The sequence below is a fragment of the Hippocampus guttulatus genome, chromosome 8 (genome assembly GCF_054856545.1).
Source record: "Hippocampus guttulatus isolate MCC_2025c chromosome 8, RoL_Hgut_1.0, whole genome shotgun sequence".
Lineage (NCBI taxonomy): Eukaryota > Metazoa > Chordata > Actinopteri > Syngnathiformes > Syngnathidae > Hippocampus > Hippocampus guttulatus.
Window position 1 is genome coordinate 4,340,920 of NC_141268.1, and position 19,356 is coordinate 4,360,275.

General features: G+C 40.1%; 1 protein-coding gene across 1 annotated transcript in view; it reads right to left on the reverse strand.

Annotated features, from left to right (window-relative positions):
* Nucleotides 1-19,356, reverse strand: part of LOC147200888 (uncharacterized) — a 46,218-nt gene that overhangs the window by 2,687 nt on the left and 24,175 nt on the right. Inside the window, exon 2 of the mRNA XM_086117790.1 lies at nucleotides 648-1,588. Coding sequence (XP_085973916.1) covers nucleotides 648-825 — 178 coding nt within the window. The 5' untranslated portion in view covers nucleotides 826-1,588. The remainder of the gene's footprint in view (nucleotides 1-647; nucleotides 1,589-19,356) is intronic.

Here is a 19,356-nt window from a genome sequence, read left to right on the forward strand (position 1 = left end):
GTTTCCATGGTCAAGATGAGTGGAAACATTGGCAGATGATTCATGCATAATGAGTTTTATTTGGAGTGCCTCATGTACGGTATTTGTGTTTGCACGTGTCATGGTGGTCATAGTTTGGTGCTTTATTAGTACCCTATGAATATTTTAATTTAATTGGGGGTCATTTCATTCTCAGGGCAGTTGGACTGTTGTGGTTGTCTGGAAGACATTTCGCTTCTCATCCGAGCAGGCTTCATCAATTCGTGCAACAGTTCGTGCGGCTCTAGAAGTCAGCTGGGACAAGCTCTTGCTCAGACGCGACCCTGACCAGGATAACGGGAGATAAAATGAAAGGAAGGATGAACTTAAAAACTCGTCATTGACAAGTGAGAGCTGGATCTTCAACGGGCTTAGACTATTAATATTCAATGGCCGACCAATATATTTTTTAAACGTGTCATTTCGCCAAACTATCAGTAAAAAGACAGTTTTCCCGAAGTACTGCATGTGCCACAGTTGGCACGTTAGATACGTCCAGCTTTGAACACCGTTAATTGCAATTAAAACGAACAGCTCTTGTTTTCTATCGCAAGGGATCCTCTTGTAAATACTGATTAGACAGAGGGCGGTAAAATGATATGAAACATTGAGTGATTTAACGAACAGACCTGATCCGCGGTCATCGAGTGTTTTGCAGGATAGCTGAGCAGCTCCCAGCAGCCTGCGATGATGCTTGATCTCGTACTCGTAGTCGGCTATTGTTTTCTCAAACATCATCATAATCTCCTCAGCAGCCGCGGTCAGCCTCTCACTGACAAATGCTCTTAATAACTGAACAGAAGGCATTTTAAGGTGGTCGCCAGCTGAAGAGTAGATGGCCGTTTTCTGATGTTTATACCTTTTTCTTCATCTGGCGTCACTAGTTCAAACAGTCATTATTAAGGTGCCTACCGCCATCTACCGTTCAGGATGTACATTTAAATCATAACAGATACTGTACTGTATTCACAAATGGAATATCTCACCAGGAAGAAACGTTGATGTGATGGATTATGTCAAGATAAAAAGTGATTATTTCATTATAATAAAGAGATTGTAGGGTTTTTTTATGTCCAAGCGTGCATTAAGTGTGTGCAACGAGGCAGACATTGTGGCTGCTGAATGTCCTTTTTGCTCCCCGAGTTATTGAGCTAAGCCTGAAAGGTTGTGAACTCACTGGTATGTCCATCCTAAATGAAATTGCTGATTTTATCATGCACTGTCGTGTTGTCAGACAGTAAGATCGTTTTTATATGATTCAGTCAAATTGTAATTAAAATTGTAAAGCTTAGTAAAAATAATTATAATCAGTCAGAGACCATGACATTTTCATTAATTTTCATTTCATGCATTTTTGTGTGTGTGTGTGTGTGTGTGTGTGTGTGTGTGTGTGTGTGTGTGTGTGTGTGTGTCTTTTTACTTATCCAAGGGGTTTCTTTTGTCCTTCTGGGCTTTCCTTTTGTCTCCCTGCCTCCATGTTTGCCTCGGTGTTGGCACTTTCGCTCGGGGAGGGGCTCAGATCAGCATGGTCCTCATGTATTATTGGCTCCTGTCTCCTATGTCTCGGTGACTGTAATGAAAAGGCGGTTTGAGCAGCACTGTGACATCTCCCCCCCCCCCCCCCCCGCCTCCCATTCACTCTTGTCTTCTCCCTGCCTCCCTCTCAGTTGCTTTTCTCCTATCCACTTGTTCTATGACTGGCGGTGGAGATGGGTGGTCATGTGATGTTTTAATACCCTGGGATTTTCTGCCGGGCATGCTCTGAATTGCCTCAGTCCAGACGTATCTGAGGAGCGCTTGCCTATTTTCTTGTCCATCCAGCTACTTTTTTTATTCTTTGCTTCTTGGGGGATATATTATTAGCTCATAGTCATGTTTAACATGGCTCTACCTGGTGGTAGGACGACGTATTAGAGCACTGCCCTTTTATGCCTTGGCTGGAATATATATACGTGGTGAAAACAGACAGAAGCAAGACGTGGCATCCGTTGTGCAGGTGCCTGGTAGGTATGCTCCTGTTTGATTGTTACTGTATTACTGTTTGGTAATGCTAACAGAAGTGAATACAGTTGTGTTGTTTAAGGATTGGATGCCAGTCACCGTAAAGAAAACACATAGGGATATAGATCCGATGTGTGCAAACCGGGAACAAATGAATCTCTTCAATGATTTATGCTTGCGACATTTTCATCCCCTATGCATTATCCTACTACGCATCGTCACGTTGTTATTGACGCGTTGCCTGAATGGTGATGAAGAATGTGGTGTGTACATGCTTTCATTTAAGTGGGTGCAACCCGGAGTTCTTTTTTAATTACATGGTTCTCAAATCTTAATTTAACCAAATGTCGACTTAGCCTATGGCACACCTCTACTATCCCTATACACGCAACAAAAAAGCAAAATAAAGCGAAGGCCATTGTACATGGTTATTTTCTACCGCCCTCCAAGGTGATTGACATGTCTCGACTCAGCGTCACTACGGTTACCAGCAGGAACAAAATTGTGGAATAGGCCAGTGTCTCCTGAGCTTCTATGAGCCAAGTCACCCATGAGTAAAATCTTACAGCCTAATAACAAACAAAAACGCCACACGACATATGAATACTGAAATAATAATGACCTCTTCTCAATTTGCTCACAAATGATCATACTCAGTGTGAAATCTGGGCCCGTTTGATTACACAAAAAGGTGACATATTTGCAGAAAGCCGTGACTTATACAATTTTGTTGTACGAATGGGGAAATGAGGATAGACGGGTTTATTGTACCTTCTGACATCTAACAGAAGAGCATTTCATTGCTCTGCCTGTCACTTTAGGTCTCTGGCATTGATAGATGAGCAATGATGTAATTTGTCCGCCATGGCACCTCCTCGAATAGGCTGTTGACTTAAAATACTTCTGGTTAACGTTTGTATGTAGAGTTTGTATGTTTTGTCTTGCCATATTTTTCCTCTAGGTCAGAGGTGTGAAACTTATTTTTGTCACATCACAATTATGGCTTCCTTCGAAGGGTAATTATGACTGTGAACCCAAATGAATGTACGATCGCTACATATTGAATCATCTATCTCTGAACCACTTATCCTACAAACTGATGAATAACTAGTTTTGAAACCAGAGCATGTAACATTATTACATTTACTTTTGAAGTGGGATTAGTAACAAAAAAGGCTTGTAATATCTCTACGTCAAAAGTGAAGCCAATTTCCTGCAATTTTGTTGTATTAACAAGAAACAGATTGATGCACGTAATTTGCTTTTGCGGACTCTGGAAAATGACGTTTGACACCTGTGCTCAAGGTACTCTGCTACTCCTCACATTCCAAAGACATGCATAAAGGATATCTTATCTTATATCAAGTTAATTGTTCATTATCCATATAGGTGTGCATGAGAATGATTGCCTGGCGACCATTCCATTGTGCAACCCACTTCTCGTATTAATTGGCTCCTGCTCACCTGTGACCCAGAGAGGACAAGCAGTATAGAAAATGGATTAAGAATTTATTTTTATTTACGTGTACAACAAAATAGTGAGCAGCCTTCTTTGTCGGTCCCTCCAAAGAGTCTTGAACAATGTACAGATTGTTTACAGGAAAGGCATATATTATGCAGAAGTGTACCATAATAATTTTTATTATCAGTGACTCATATCTGATACATTTTATCATTAATAAATAAATAGACGGGGGAAATAATATATTCCCAAATGTTCTCTTAGCAGGGATTGTTATGATGCTTGGGACTGAACTTTTTTATTAATTAATTTTAAATCTTGGGAAAATGTACTGTATTTTCAAAGGATCGACTTGGTTAAGGCGATTTCAGAAACATGAACACAGATTTAAATGGTAAAAAGGAAGAGAAAAAAAAACAATCCTAAAATTTAATCTGCTATTGAAATATGAACCGACCGTAGACAGAGATAACCATTAGATGGTGGTGTGTTATTGCTCTTGAAGACCACCATCTTCCACAGCGTTGTGCCCTGTGGCTGTAATGCCTTTTCACTCAACCTTTATTGGTTTAATAAATCAGCAAAATTGTCTTTGGAAATACTAAGCACGTCCCGTTCATCTTTGGGAGCTGAATTTATGTCTCATTTACGGTGTGACAGGAAATTCAGAGTATGACCAATTTATTTCACCAAGAAAACAGCCATTGCAAAAAATGCATGAGGAGGGCAACGTACGTTGAGTCACACACTGTTCATGAAAGCGATGGATTATCCCTCATCGGTTGTATGTATTGCAGTTTGTCATTTCACAGAACAGTCCATCACTGATCAAAAACGAACCTATGAACCCTCAATCTAAATAATAATGACTGTTGGCACAGACATACACAGCAGCTAAAAATAGCCAGAGATTTTGTCTTTGGCGCTGATGGCCACATGGCTGTGTTAAACTAATCCAAGCCAATTCTACTCCAATCCTCCCAGTAGAGCTCATCAGAAGCAAAGCAGGATGAAAAGGATTTGATTCAAGCTTTCAGTACCGCTGTCATCAGTGTCTTTCCCAATTCACATACGGTACTCTAGATTAGAATGTGGGTGTTTTTAAAGAGGAGCTGCATATTTTTCGTGATGGTTTGTGCACATGGACCAATTTTCATTCATGGATTGCAAAAGTGTTTAGGTCACAGGCCATTAAATATGACCCCACCACAAAATAAAACATGATGCAAAGTTGCTGTATATTTCACCGATATAAATTCCTAATGAAAGATACCAAGGATATTTAATTTATTCACTTTTTACCAGCTGGCATGTGGCATTCATGGCACACACACATGCACACGCACACACACACACGCACACACGCACACATGCACACACATATGCACTAGCCATTTGTAACCATGGTAACATAGCGGTAATTACCGGGTAGGCCCAAGATACAGAAATGAAAGTAGACAACAAAGGAAGGTGTGGAGGACAGGGTGAATCCAGCGTAAAGAAAACTGGAAAATAAAGGTGATGGGCTGTTGACTTGAATAATAGCAAGGTGAAATAAAATTTGTAAGAGGTACGACTGCAATAATTTGCTCCGAAAATAATATCTGTATTGACATTTTTTAAAACTTTTTGGATCCATCAGTGCTTTCATTAAGTATATTACAATATCAGATTCTTGACGTTCCTTTTATATACTGTATATATATATGTATATATATATATATATATATATATATATATATATATATAGAGAGAGAGAGAGAGAGAGAGAGAGAGAGAGAGAGAGAGAGGACAGAGACTTCCGATGTGACAGAAGGCCATTAATGACTCTGAGAGGAGTCACACAGAGAGACAAAGACCTTTAGCAATTCCCCAAGGAGACAAGAGAGGGAGTAGGCCGATGCATAGCAACAACAAAGGTAACAGAGGAATAGCAAGCACATTATTTATTCAACTCATATTCTTCAAATGATATTCTGTATAATTGTTTATTCTGTATATGCTGTGTTTACCCTCACATTTGTCCATCGTACTTTGAACGGCAAGGCTAAAAAAAAAAAATCTAGCATGATTGTATACTGCAGATCAGTGTTAAAAGTTTGGGGACAGTATTAAAAACAGAAGGACAAGGTTGCAATTAAAATCATTCAGTCATAAAAAAGCCTGTGTAGTCAGTTGTAGTCATATGTAATGCTAATACGTTCACACCCTTACGTCATGATTAAGGATGGACTCAAACCAAAGGTAGGCACAAACTGTCACATGATGGTATTTGATGAAAAAAAATGTTTTTGCCTCATAACTGGCTTCCACTTGAGCTTTCTGTTTCATCCATCCATCCATCCATTTTCCAAACCGCTTGATCCTCACTAGGGTCGCGGGGGGTGCTGGAGCCTATCCCAGCCGTCAGTAGGCGGGGACACCCTGAATCAGTTGCCAGCCAATCGCAGGGTACACAGAGACGAACAACCATTCACGCCCACACTCACACCTAGGGACAATTTAGAGCGTCCAATTAGCCTGCCATGCATGTTTTTGGAATGTGGGAGGAAACCGGAGCACCCGGAGAAAACCCACGCAGGCCCGGGGAGAACATGCAAACTCCACACAGGGAGGCCGGAGCTGGAATTGAACCCGGTACCGCTGCACTGTGAAGCCGACGTGCTAACCACTGGACTACCGGGCCGCCCACTTTCTGTTTCATACTGTTTAAAACAGATAACATTAATTAGCCAATAACTAAGATAATGTCTATATCTTTACAGTATTTTGAAGTATAGTGTGTTGGCCACTTGGCCAATCAAAATATTTTCTGTGACATCATGTGGTTACATGGGCTACACGGCCAGTCTGGGTCATTAACTCAGTATTTAAAATGATTTGATTTAAGCGAGTGTAAGCAGTGCGTGTGATGAGCTGCATATTTCTTCAAACTTTTTTTTTTGTGTGTGACTTGTCGTTTTCGGCTTGAATTATGGATCATATTATATGCCGCCTATGTTGTAGGAGACATCTGTGACACACAAATCCGCCAAACGAGTGTGTGCCTTGGTGAGTCGCCCAGCTGACTCGCTCAGTCTAATGAGCGTCATTTGTCAGCTGCTTGATAAATGTCCTTCCTCCAATGTGGGAGACCATCAATTTAAGTGAGTACAGTATTGCAATGCACACACTTGATAGGTTTCCTCATTTGGCCATTTAGGATAAAGTGGACCTGAGCATGTATTGTTAATTGTTCTGTGACCATATTTGGCAGCCATCAGATGAGGAATGCATGCACATGATGAAACGTTTGGCGAACAAGCCTTTTGTGTCAAAATGAAGGCAACGTTCATGCACAGAGAGATGCCACACAACCCAGACTAAGTGTGAAGGCTCTTGTCAAATATGTAATGTCGAGTGTTGCCACTATCTCCAGGTTGAAAAACTATTCAACTGAATGCCTGAATTGAATGTTTGTATGGGTGGGTACTGAAAATGAACACCCCTCTTTCAGGAAAATGACCATATTTTCCACACTATAAGGCAAACCTAAAAGCATTCGATTTTCTAGAAAGACAGTGCATCTTATAATCCGATGCACCTATATATGGATCTATATTATGATTTCTTGGACATAGTATTTTAAATGTTCTCGAAAACGCTTTATTTCAAATGCAGCGGTTATGAAGGCTCTATAAATATATAAATAAAGCTGCATGGGATTGTATTGTATTCCCTTTAGCATACCACCATCTAGTGGCTGCATGGTGCAACTGCAGCCACGATTGTATCTTCTATTCCCTGCACCTTATAATGCGGTGCACCCTATACATGAAAACAGTTTGAAAATATGCCATTCATTTAAGATGCGCCTTATACACCGAAACACCTTATAGCATGGCAAATACGGTAACATCGTCATGACGATAAGGCATATTTCTTTTGACCGCAGATGTTCTTACTGTGTGTTTGATGATCACCTGGGTGCATTTAGAATTGAGGAGGATTTGTTCACTGTTACTAATGTGTGTGAGTAGATAAGATTATTGGCAAGACAGACCGTTTTCACATTAAAATGATGACAGAACAAAATTGTCCCCTCCTGTGTTTTGTATGAGCTGTCTAAAATGGATTTAATAAAAGAAAATGGTTTTGAATTGAAATCTTATAATGTGTTTTATTGAAGGTCGTTAGGCATTGGGTATTTTTCACCGAACTGAATAATTTTAAAATGAACACGCATGAGTGTTAACCTATACGATCAGAAGTGGCATTATTACAGTCAACACAAAATATTGTTGCTGTAACACACCTTTGGGTGTTGAACATTAAACACTTTCATGAATTTTACTTCAACGCGGGATAGTGAGGATGCATAGAGATACTTTGCAAGTGTGAAAATTAACACCCTAAATGTTGAATTAACACCATATTTGCAGTGCAGTGAAGTTTTGGTTTTTTTTGGGCCATTTGTCCATCCATGTTAAAAAAATGCTTCCCTAACCCATTTCCACAGTTTGAGCGTGCCTTGCTAAGTTGAATGAATTAGAGTCAGGCCGAACTAAGAAGTAAAGCCCGTTTGATTAATTAAACCCCACAAGTAGAGGGATCTCCTTCGAATAAACAGATTGAAAGCAGAACGATAGATCATCATTATTTGTGACAGTTAGGTGTGAGAGCGTTTGTATCATGCGACTTCAGCTGATTTGGGCTAAAATGACATCGTCCAAATGGGTGATGGGATTTTAGTGAGATGACAACAAGGCGGCTCAGTGAACTCTTTGCATGTTTTGCAGATGATGTCCAATCCGATTTACTTTTGCCTCTTTACAGTCGGTCAACAAATCTGCAATGTCATTAGTTCTGCAGACTGTGAGTGTGCTGCCTCACTGCATTAGCCTCCAAGCCCACACCAAATTATTTATATAACTCTCACTCCCACCCTCTGGAGTGGTTTCATCCCTCAGTGTACTTGGGAATGCCGATGTTGCTCTTTCATCCAACAGGAGAAGTCTAATCCTAACGGCCGTAGTATGACACTTTTTTTTTTTTCCGGAGACCAACTTTCTCAAGGATTATTCAAAATGTTGATTATTTAAACCTTACTTCAACGCATTAGTTGGAATTAAAATTGCTTTGGGAAAAAATCCAAACTGACTGGACCGAAAATACCCTTGAATGGTCACCAATTAATCAGAGGGCACATACAGAGACTTGAAAACCATTCACACTGTCATTGAGAAGCACATGAACCAATACTGCCCCTTCAGAAATCAGGTTAATCAGTTCATTGCCACACCATCAGCATAGCCTTGAAATCCCGCATGAATGAAACGCGAATATAACGCGGGGTGGTACCACAGTGGGTAGCATGGTTAATATGTCTGCCTATAGCTCTGATGGTCTCCTGAAGTGTGTCATTTTATATTTTGATACTCCAGCTTCCTCCTCTGCATCCCCAAAACATACATATGAGGTTTCTTGACATATAAATTCCCCATATGTGTGAATGTGTGTGTGGGAACAGTGGCTTGTTGATATGTGCCCTGCCACTGACTGGCGCCCTGTCCATCTCTTGCACAAAGTAAGCTAGAAATGGCTCACTAACGAGGACAAGGAGTAGATAAAACGGATGGATGGAAGAATCGTGGAAATTTTTGTCATGTCTCCCACCATCAGTTCACTTACACATATGCACAAAATTGTTGGTACCTCTCTGTTATTTAATACTAATAAATAAACAGACATGTAATTAACCAACTGAAAGTCAATTATTGTGTTTGAGTAGTGGTTCAAATAATTATTTAAAAAAAACAGACCCATTTAACAGGCCTAGACAAAAAGGCACACCTAGAAAATAGTTTGACCACAAGGACATGTTGAATCAAAGCGTTGTCATCTAATTAGCATCACAGGGGTCTTCAAACTTGTCAAATCAGTCAGCCTATTTAGATGATGACAAGTCGACACTTTGCTATTTGGTGACTTTGTGTGTGTCACACTTAACATGCACTGGAGGAAGCGAAGGAGAGATTGGTCTCAGGATATTAGAAATAAAACTATAGACAAGCACAAAGGTAAAGGCTACTACATCCTGTCCAAGCCTGATGTTCATGTGACCACAATTGCAAATATTCAGAAACTTGAGATCCACGGGTCTGATGTCAACTTCCCGCAAGAGGAAATTGATGACAAATTTGTGATTGACAATATGAGTGGTAAACAGAAGAGCCCAGATTAAGTAAAGGTGAACTTTAAGGTCAAGATACAGTTAAATCAATGTCAGATCGCACCACTCATCATCTTTAAGCCAAAGTGGACTTCAAGGGAGACGGTCAAGAAGGCCACCAAAGTTTAAAATAAATAATTGAAAAAAATGCCACACTGCATGTTGGCAAGTAACAGATCTTATGGGACACTGTCCTTTGGACAGATGAGACAAAATTGGAACTTTTTCACGAGGCGCATCAGCTCTATGTTCACAGATCCAAATATGAAACATACCAAGAAAGAAACACTGTCCCGACTTTGAAAATGGAGGAGGCTCTGTTATGACCTGGTGTTGTTTTGCTGCATCTGACACAGGGTGTCTTGAATATGTGCAGGGTTCAGTGAAATCTCACGCCCATCAAGCTATTCTAATGCTGCCCGGGATCAGAAGGTTTGGTCTCAGCAACTTGGGCCATGGGTCTTGTAATAGGATAATAACCCACGGCATCTATGAATGGCGGAGGGCAAAACATTGGACGGCTCTGAAGTGGCCTCCGATGAGCCCTCATCTCAATCCTATGGAGTACTGAGCAAGCGATATGTGATTTTCACTGGCTAACTCGCATGGATTTTCAGTGGTTAACGCTCATGAATTTATTCTTATTAACAGTATTATTATTATTATTTGTTTTGGCATTTTTAGTCAGCACAAACCGACTCGACTTGTATGCCTCCCCCATGAGCTGTTCATATTCACTCTGCATCACAGTCACACGGTCCTCTGGTCTGGTGAACTCTGGCTAGTTCAAATCTAATTACTGGGCCCAGTGCATCGTGGCTCCAACCAGCCCACATGATTTGTTTCTGCTTATTTCCTGATATTGAGCTGAGGGAAGCCAGTCTATGTCGCATATTCATTTTCACAAAATCCCCACATGTGATTTTGTGCAGTATGTTTAAGAAAGATAATACATTGGAAACCTGCAAGCTGTGGTTAATGCATCTGGTTATATAAACGAAGACTAGTTTCGTAAGAATCACATTTCATGTGGCAATTGCTTGTTTTTATTCAAGCTTCCTGATTTTCATTTCTAACGCGTACTTTTATGGATGATCGTCCATTGTTTTTAACAGCAAAAGTCAACAAATCGCTTCACTTTGGCCCAAAAGAAAGCGATTAACTCTTTGTCATGATCTTATGTAAGTTTGTCTGTTTGTTTATTCCCTAAATGTAAAGCTGCACTCCTGATTTTTATTTTGGGGGTGGGGAGGTGGAGGGTCACAAATTCATAATTCTTTTTTTTTCTAACTCAAAATGACACATTGATAACTTGATACCTATATTCCTTTTGTCTGACGTTCGGCAGCTTTCCATGAACAAGTTCCTGGCATGGTTCTGACTGCGCATTCCAAAACCTTTCTTGACAGAAATTTTAAAGCGGTGTGGTTATGGGAGAGATATGGGGAATGGAAATCACAAGTATCCATCTGTACAGAATGGTTGCGGTTGTTTCCTTTCAATGACCCACTTGCACAAACCACCCAACAATTTCGTGTTGAGGTCAAGACTTTGGGAAGTAAATTTCAAAATTTTACTATCAGCTTAATCTATACATTCCAGAAGCACCTTGGATGTGTGTTTGAGGTTCGTGTCATGCTGGAAGACCCATTTGTAAATTTCAACCATCTGGTTTGAGGCTTGCTGAAGAATTTTGAGGTTTGCATCCCTTTTCATTTAGTCCATGTGCAAAGTACTTGGCCCAATTTTCGGTGGATGCAATGCAGCTGCCCTGTTCGTTTCGTAGCATAAACAACAGTGGTCTTGGAACCCGTCCTTGTGGAGATCAATGGGAGAAAGTGATGGAGATGAGCTGTGCAACTGTGAGACAGTGCAACTTTAATTTTGATCTACTTGTGCCAGTGCAACCAGTAAATTTGTCGATTTAAAAAAAAATACTGTTCTTAAATAAATGGTGATTTCTGGCAAACATCTGCTCCACACTTCAGCTCACTTATCAGTAATATATTGAAAATGAGTGGAATGAATTTTCGCTTTGCAGGTCAATGTACAGTGTGTGCTCCTAAAATGTCAGGTTAGAGGGCCACTGTACTCCTAGTAAGAAAAAAATAAAAATGAGTCTGGCGCTCTGCTGAAGCTGGTATCTCCCACACTGTCTGAACGTGGTTTGTTGGTGAAGGAATCTAGCAGCCAGTTACACATGGGGTGGGCTCTGTTTTTATTTTATCTTATTTTCTTTCTTTCTTTCTTTCTTTCTTTCTTTCTGTCTGTCTGTCTGTCTGTCTGTCTGTCTCTCTCTCTCTCTCTCTCTCTCTCTCTTTCTTTCTCTCTTTCTTTCTTTCTTTCTTTCTTTCTTTCTTTCTTTCTTTCTTTCTTTCTTGCTTGCTTTCTTTCTTTCTTTCTTTCTTGCTTTCTTTCTTGCTTTCTTTCTTTTTGCCAGAAGCTGATTGTGGTAAATTCTGCACTGGAGTCAACCGGCAAATCATTCAAATCTGTATTATTATTATTATTTTCATCCAGGTTCAGGTAGAAAGCAGAGGACATGGCGTCCTCTGTGGGGCAAGTTGGCTGGGAAGCAATCTGATGTTGGTCAAATACAGGGGGCAGTGTGTTTACAAGCCTCTCAAAGCACTCCATCGATTTGGGAATTAGTTCTAACAAGGTGATAGTCATCAATAGCTTTAATGGTAGAGTTTTTCTACACAAGAATTGTGGTGCCAGACTTGAAATGGAACAAAAGCCTGCTCCAGCAAGATGTTGTAGATGTCCATCTCAGCACTTGTGCCAGCTGGTCGACATACTGCCACCGTGACTGTTGAATATTTCGAGCATGCATGTGCTTTGCTCTTCAATACTGAGATTGCTTCCAGTCGTTCTGGGCACAGCCTTGTCATTTGACTTGATATTTGTCTGCATTTTGTACATTTAAATTTTTCCCTGCGTCATTGTTGGCTTCTCGTTGTCCCTGAAGGATATCTATTTTATCACGCAGTTGTCTTCTCTGCACTTACACATAAGGCCAAGTCCTCGTGTGCAACACAATGAATTTTGGTCAGCGGGCTTTGGATGGAGTCATTAGCATTGAATCAGTCAATGTGAGCAGATCTGTAGGCATTCTTAATGTTTGTGAAGACAAAATCCAATCATGTGTCTGCTTATTGCGAGACATGGCGAACCATAGTTTTAATGCCAGCCTGATTGACATGAAAATGTGCCCTGGATGGGCATTTTTCAACTTTGGGAGGGTCTTTTAAAGAACATTCAAGGCACAGTTGTGCCTTTCTGCCATCCACAGAGGCACGGAGAGAGAGGAGCCAAGAGCCAGTTTGCAAATTATGATGGGAACACATTGATTATAGAGTGGATTTACATGGTTTATTTTGGGACTGCACTCAACATCAACATTAACACATGAATGTATGCATCCACGTGGATGCATTTTCAAGCCATGAAATAAAAGTGTCAATACATTTTGTAAATCAGTCATACAAGTTACAGCGCGAACAAATGCACATTGGGCTCCACTGCATCTGATCACAAAAAGTTCTGGGCATAAAAATGAGCACAAACATGAAAAATTCAACAGATCATTTGAAAGCCATCAAAGGCACAAACATAACCACTGATTACAAGCTACACAAGTGAAACGCTTTTCATTGAAAACCATCTGTTTTTCATCCATCCATCCATCCATCCATTTTCGAGACTGTTTATCCTTATTAGGGTTGCTGGTGTGCTTGAGCCGATTACAGCTGACTTCAGGCAAGAGACCCTAAATCCTGGATGGGTTGCCAGCCAATTGCAGGACACATATAGACAAACAACCACTTACAACTTTGGACAATTTAGGGCCAATCTCATTTCTTCATTTGAAACTCTCGGTTCTCGCTTCTCTCTCATCTGTTTAACATTAGCGCCTCCCATCAAGGAGATGAGGTGAAAAACAGAGGAGCGAGGCGCGAAAAGGGAGAAATGTTTGCAAAAAGAAGACAATTATGTCCTGATGACATCCATTACTGAAAAACGGCAACTGAAGATGTCACGTAATTGATGTGTCACAAATCCATTGTTTGAATTATGATGATCACCACACTGCAAAAAGAAGAAGAAGAAAAAAAAGGATCTTTACAAAGGTAAAAAGACACTTGTTTCTGAGAACTTTTGTTTCTTTGGGAATTTCTCAACCAACAAAACAATAAACAAATAAATAAAAATCTTGAAAAGTAGGTTTCATATAAGAAAAGTAATCTCAAATAAAGAAAAAAAAATCTACTTTTTTTTAATACCATATTCACACGAATTACTTAAGAGCCATGCACTACACGAGTCACCACATAACTAAATGTGAACGGCTGTGCTGAATCACATCTACGAGAATAAAGAACACAACAATGTAGTTAAATAGATGCCCATAATCCAGATCAGGAAAAAAAACAAAACATAATTCGGAAAGCATGGCAAGCATGAACCCGATTTTACAAACAAGCACATTTCGCATTGTTTGACACAGCCATGCACTATTACACATGTAACACTGACAACTAAGCGGATGGCTCTGCTAAATCAGAACTGCATACAGACATGGCCACTTCATGCTTTATGTGGTGCCTAAGTCGGTACGCGATTTGGTTCGGTACTACAGAGCACTGATTCAAGTGAAATCAAACACTACTATGTCTCTGTGACTAAGTGGATCATTTTACGTTGTGACTGTGCAGTAGTCAGAGTTGCTTTTCTGGGATTGAAGCAAGCAAGACCTAAATGCAGCCACTGTTGCCAAACCTCATAACTGCAGTACCGTACTTATATTGTAACAATTGTGAGTTGCACACTCTCTCGCATATGTAACCATATGCGAGCCATTTTGTATTTATATTGCACTTAATTGAACGGTGTTTGTTTTGTTTTTTCTTCTTCTTTCTGCCTACATTCTTGCTGCTGGAGGCTGTAAATTTCCCCAGTGTGGGACAAATAAAGGATATCTTATCTTATCTTATCTTATATTTATAATGTCATCAGTCAATGTGGGTGACGTAGTGAAAGCTTGTGGCCAAAATTCTTAATTTATCTTAATTTCACTCTTTTTTGACATTGTTTTGTTATTTTGATAAGATAACCTTTATTTGTCCCACACACTGGGGAAATATGCAATTTGTCAAAGTTTATGCATTGAACAATATTTGTTATACTGAAAATGTCCATCCATCCATCCATCCATTTTCTAATCCCCTTTTCCTCATGAGGATCGCGGGCCGTGCTGGAGCCTATCCCATCTGTTTTTGGGCAGTAGGGTACAGGCTACACCCTGAACCGGTTGCCAGCCAATCGCAGGGCAGACAGGGACAAACAACCATTCGCGCACACACTTACACCGTGGGACAATTTTGAGTGTTCCATTAACCTGCCATGCATGTTTTTGGAATGTGAGAGGAAAGTAGTTGAGGTAGTACAGATCTATATAAATGAATTGTATTAACTATCAAACATCGATGGGAAAATCTGTGTACATCCCCTACTTCCATCAGTGGGAAGCTTTCGAGATATTGGGAGTAGGACATTGTATGGCAATTATGCACTATCATCTGTGACTACATGCAATGGGTTAACAGGTCTTCTGATTTTGATGTCCATTTCAGACCATAGCCACACTTGCAGATTAAATAACGTTGGTTTAAATTGTTCAAGGTCCTCTGCACAGCACCAAAGGCCCTCGTTATTGTGATGATACATAAGGTTGTCTTCTTATTATCGCAGATTGAGTTCCACATTTTGTATCCATCAATTTAAAGGTCTGTCGCCCCCAACATCCCAGATACAGTTCCGTGTTATTTTCATGATTTAGAGTTGTATTTAAAGAGGAGCTACAGGATTTTTCATACTCAGCAAAATGCAGCAACTTGAGATGAATTTCTACTCTTGTTCACTGCAGAGGTCCTCTCATACTTGGTCGAAATATCAGGTGAATGTCTCCCAACAAGAAACGATTTCCCATGATTGCGGATTGTGGATGATTTTACTTTTTTGAAATTAAAAAGCATCTCCAGGACTCAGAACCTCAGAACCTTCTTGTCAACATATTTCCAATCCCTAAATGGCCGTAATCAAAATTCAGCACTGATTTTTCAGTCATGAATCGATGAGGGAATCCACCATTACAGGACAGTGATTCAAAATGGATGCAAAGACTTTGGACAAGTTTGGAATGATTCGTGTTTTAAATGTTGTTGGTGATGTTACTATAGGCTACTGGTGGTTATTGCATACAAGGGATGCGTGCCTACTGAGAAAACTCCACACATTTCCATGTCCTATTTACACTGCCTTGAATATTGAGGAATGAAAAGTGCAAGGAAGTAAAATCAAAATAGTGAAACTGAAACAAATGACCATTGACTTGTAATATTAAATGGGTGTCGAGGCTGATGAGGAGAAAGTGAGGCAAGCAGTGAGAGAGATAGAGGTCACAGAGTAGAGGAAGGGTGGGGGGTTGATTGTTTCTGGAGAGTCGGTGGTTTCAAATTTCTCTTCTTTCATTTCTGCACTCACATGCATTGGCCCTCTCTTACTTTCTCTTTCTCATTTTCTCTCCTGACCACTGGGGTGTTTCTGCAAACAAGTCCATTCCAGCCGAGCCTCAGCGTGTTGTAGGCGGTTGCTCCACACAGGAAGACAGGAGTGTAGAAAACAACAAAGAAGAGTGGTGACGTGAAGTGAAGAAGGAAACTAAGAAAGGTAAGCACCGCGGCACGTGTTTCTTTTGAGAGTTTCACAAAGGGACCATACATATTCTTTTTTTTTGCCTTTTGTTTTTTGTAAATTGGGGTTGGATGCCGTGCACATGTAAGTGCCTGTCTGCGTGAGATCAGGCTAGACGTGGCCGCTGATGCGACTGATGTGATTACAGAGCCGTTTGAAGAAGTTTCAGAAAATCCTAAAAGAAATGAAAGCTCTACTGTGATGGCTGCGTGGTTGGAGAACTGATGGTTTCAGAGTCATTCAAACCACAGTGTGTCTGTTCCATTCTAACATATTGGCAGAGCTCTGGCAGCCTTCTCTGGCCGCTTGCTGGGAGGCTGCAGGTGGACATCACACGTGTGCCACTTTTTTGGTTAGGGATGTTAGGAAGCTGACGAAAACCTGCATGATAATGTGCTTTGATAATAAACCGATTAATGGCCTTGCCTGCATGTGGTTGAGCATTGCTCATTTCTAATCCTACTTTTCTTCATTAGAATCAGGTTCCTTACATAACCAGTAACGGCACAAAATAAAATAAAACAAAATAAAGAATCTCAATGAACAGGTTTGTTTTCCTTTCTTTTTTTTAATTAATAGTTGTATCCTTCCTTTTTCTATAGGTGTCAGGCCTCAGACCTTGCCTTTGGCGTGTATGACTGGCGGCACATGCCAACATGTCAATTTCAGTTCAGATAATGTTTGCCCAGAAGCTTTTCGATTACAAACAATGATGGCAAGCTAAAAAACAAAAAACAAACAAACAAAAAAACGTGTCCTTACTGCCAGAGCTCAGCATGTGATTTCTTGACCAAATGCATCAAAATAGATCATTATCATATGTGCATTTTCTGTTGTCACCTGTGTGCTTGTGAGTTTAAGCAGCATGCAACTTCTTTATGCCTTTTAGTTGAGTGTATTAAGGTTGGGTAATACGCACACATGTAGGTGCATGCATGTATGCTCATGCCTGGCATAGCTGCTGGTATGACTAATGGGAGAACAGAGTACTTCCAGAAAATCCAAATAGATGAAAGGATATCTTGATAGATTCATCCACATCTCTCTGTTAACCGTGTGGTTAGAAAATTGATAGTTTAAGGGTTTGCGGATCACTCTGTGCACGGTGCATGTGTTCTACAGCCACTCGAAATAGCTACGGCAGTCTTCTGTGGCGGCTGGCAGGTTGAAAGAATTGGTCAATTTGTCGGTTAGCCATGCTACGTGGCTAGCGAAAACCTTCATAAGCGTCAGTCAAGGTTCATTCTCATAAAATATTTAATAACACGGTCTGGATGGGATTGAACATAAGTAGGTTCCAATTCTACTTTATGGGCAAAGATCTGTCACGGTCAATAAAACAATAAAAAGCTCATTTTAGTAAGCAGATACAGTATGTTTCTTTATTTTTTTCAGTAATTATATTCTTTTTTCTTCTGGAGTTGTCTATTCGTAGAGCTGAGACTGATTGTTGCCTGTTGTGGTGATAACTGGCCGGATTGTATAGCCACGAGCTCCAAGCATGTCGATTTTAATAGGACAAGGTAGAATGTATGCCCAACAAACTTCCCAACTACAAACAATGATCGCGAAGCTCAAAAGTAGCTTGTCTATATTGCCATGGGCTCAGCATGTGAATCCCTGACTTGTTACATCAAAAATATATTCGTGTACCTGATGGCAGTGTAGTGGTTAACATAGACATAGACCAAAACCTTCCACATTTTGACAATTATGGTCTCTTTGTTGTTTCAATTCATTTTCTGTGGCTGTTATTTTCTTTCTTTTTGACTTTATAATGACCTCATGATGACTGGTCAGAGACTGTAGAGGGGCTGGCCGTGGTCCACGTCTGCTTTCTAGGGTTTAAGTTTGAAGAGTGACTTAGCTAAAACCTCTTACTTATCTTCCCTGAAAAGCGCCTTGGTTATTTTGGCAGTGTGTTTTGAGACATGATGTTGCCGATCAATGGTTGCATCTTTGTTTAAATTGTTAGACAATATCCTGTAGACGTCCAAGTTGATGTGTTTAATGAACAATTTGTGGGGGGTTTGGGTCGAGAAAAAAATCGATTTGAGGTGACATACTTGAGGGGTTCTCGTTTTGTTTTTTTTTCAATAAAACTGTGATAGACATCGCAAGTACCGAGCATGTTTGTATGGAAGTGTGCCAAAGTAAACATTTTTGACGACTGAACTCGTTCGAATGTAGTTTTAAAATTCATTCAAACGTATTAATAAAATATAGCCTACATGCTAAAAAACAGCATTTAGTCATAATGCCACACATGCTCAAGTTAAAAAAAAATTCTGCTTCTAGCTTTTGGCCTACATTGTTACCAATACGTTCAAAAATGAACAAGGGAAAATATTGTTAATTAGTAATTGATGGTGTCATTATGTCTCCAGGACATGATTTCCCTTTAGCATGAGTTTTCCCAAAATGCTATGGGGCGAAAATGTAAATGTTTTTGGCATTTAGCCTATTTTTTTTACCTATATGTTCAATTGCACTTTGCAAATATCGTCAAATGTACTTACTTATAATGCGCAAATAACTGAAAGACCTCTCTCAGCCGTCACAAACACACAGAGTACAGCTGCAGCTCAAATAAGGGAACAGGAATTTTATTGGAGCAGAATGGCTTCTTCAATCTTAAATTAAAATTGTAATATTTTCAAACACAGATAAATAAATCAATAAATAAATAGCAATGGGAGCTCAATGAGGGCTATACAGACATCTAACAGGGCTATGGCACCACATAGCCCCAGTGTAGCACCGTGCATGGAAGAGCATTCGGGGCCCTGTTTTCGTTCCAAGCCCAAGTGTAGTGCAAAGTGCAGTCTAACCGTGCGCATGGGTGGAGTTTTCATTCTTTTTGGGTTTTTATTTTTTTTATTTTTTTATTTTTTTAGATGGGCGCAGT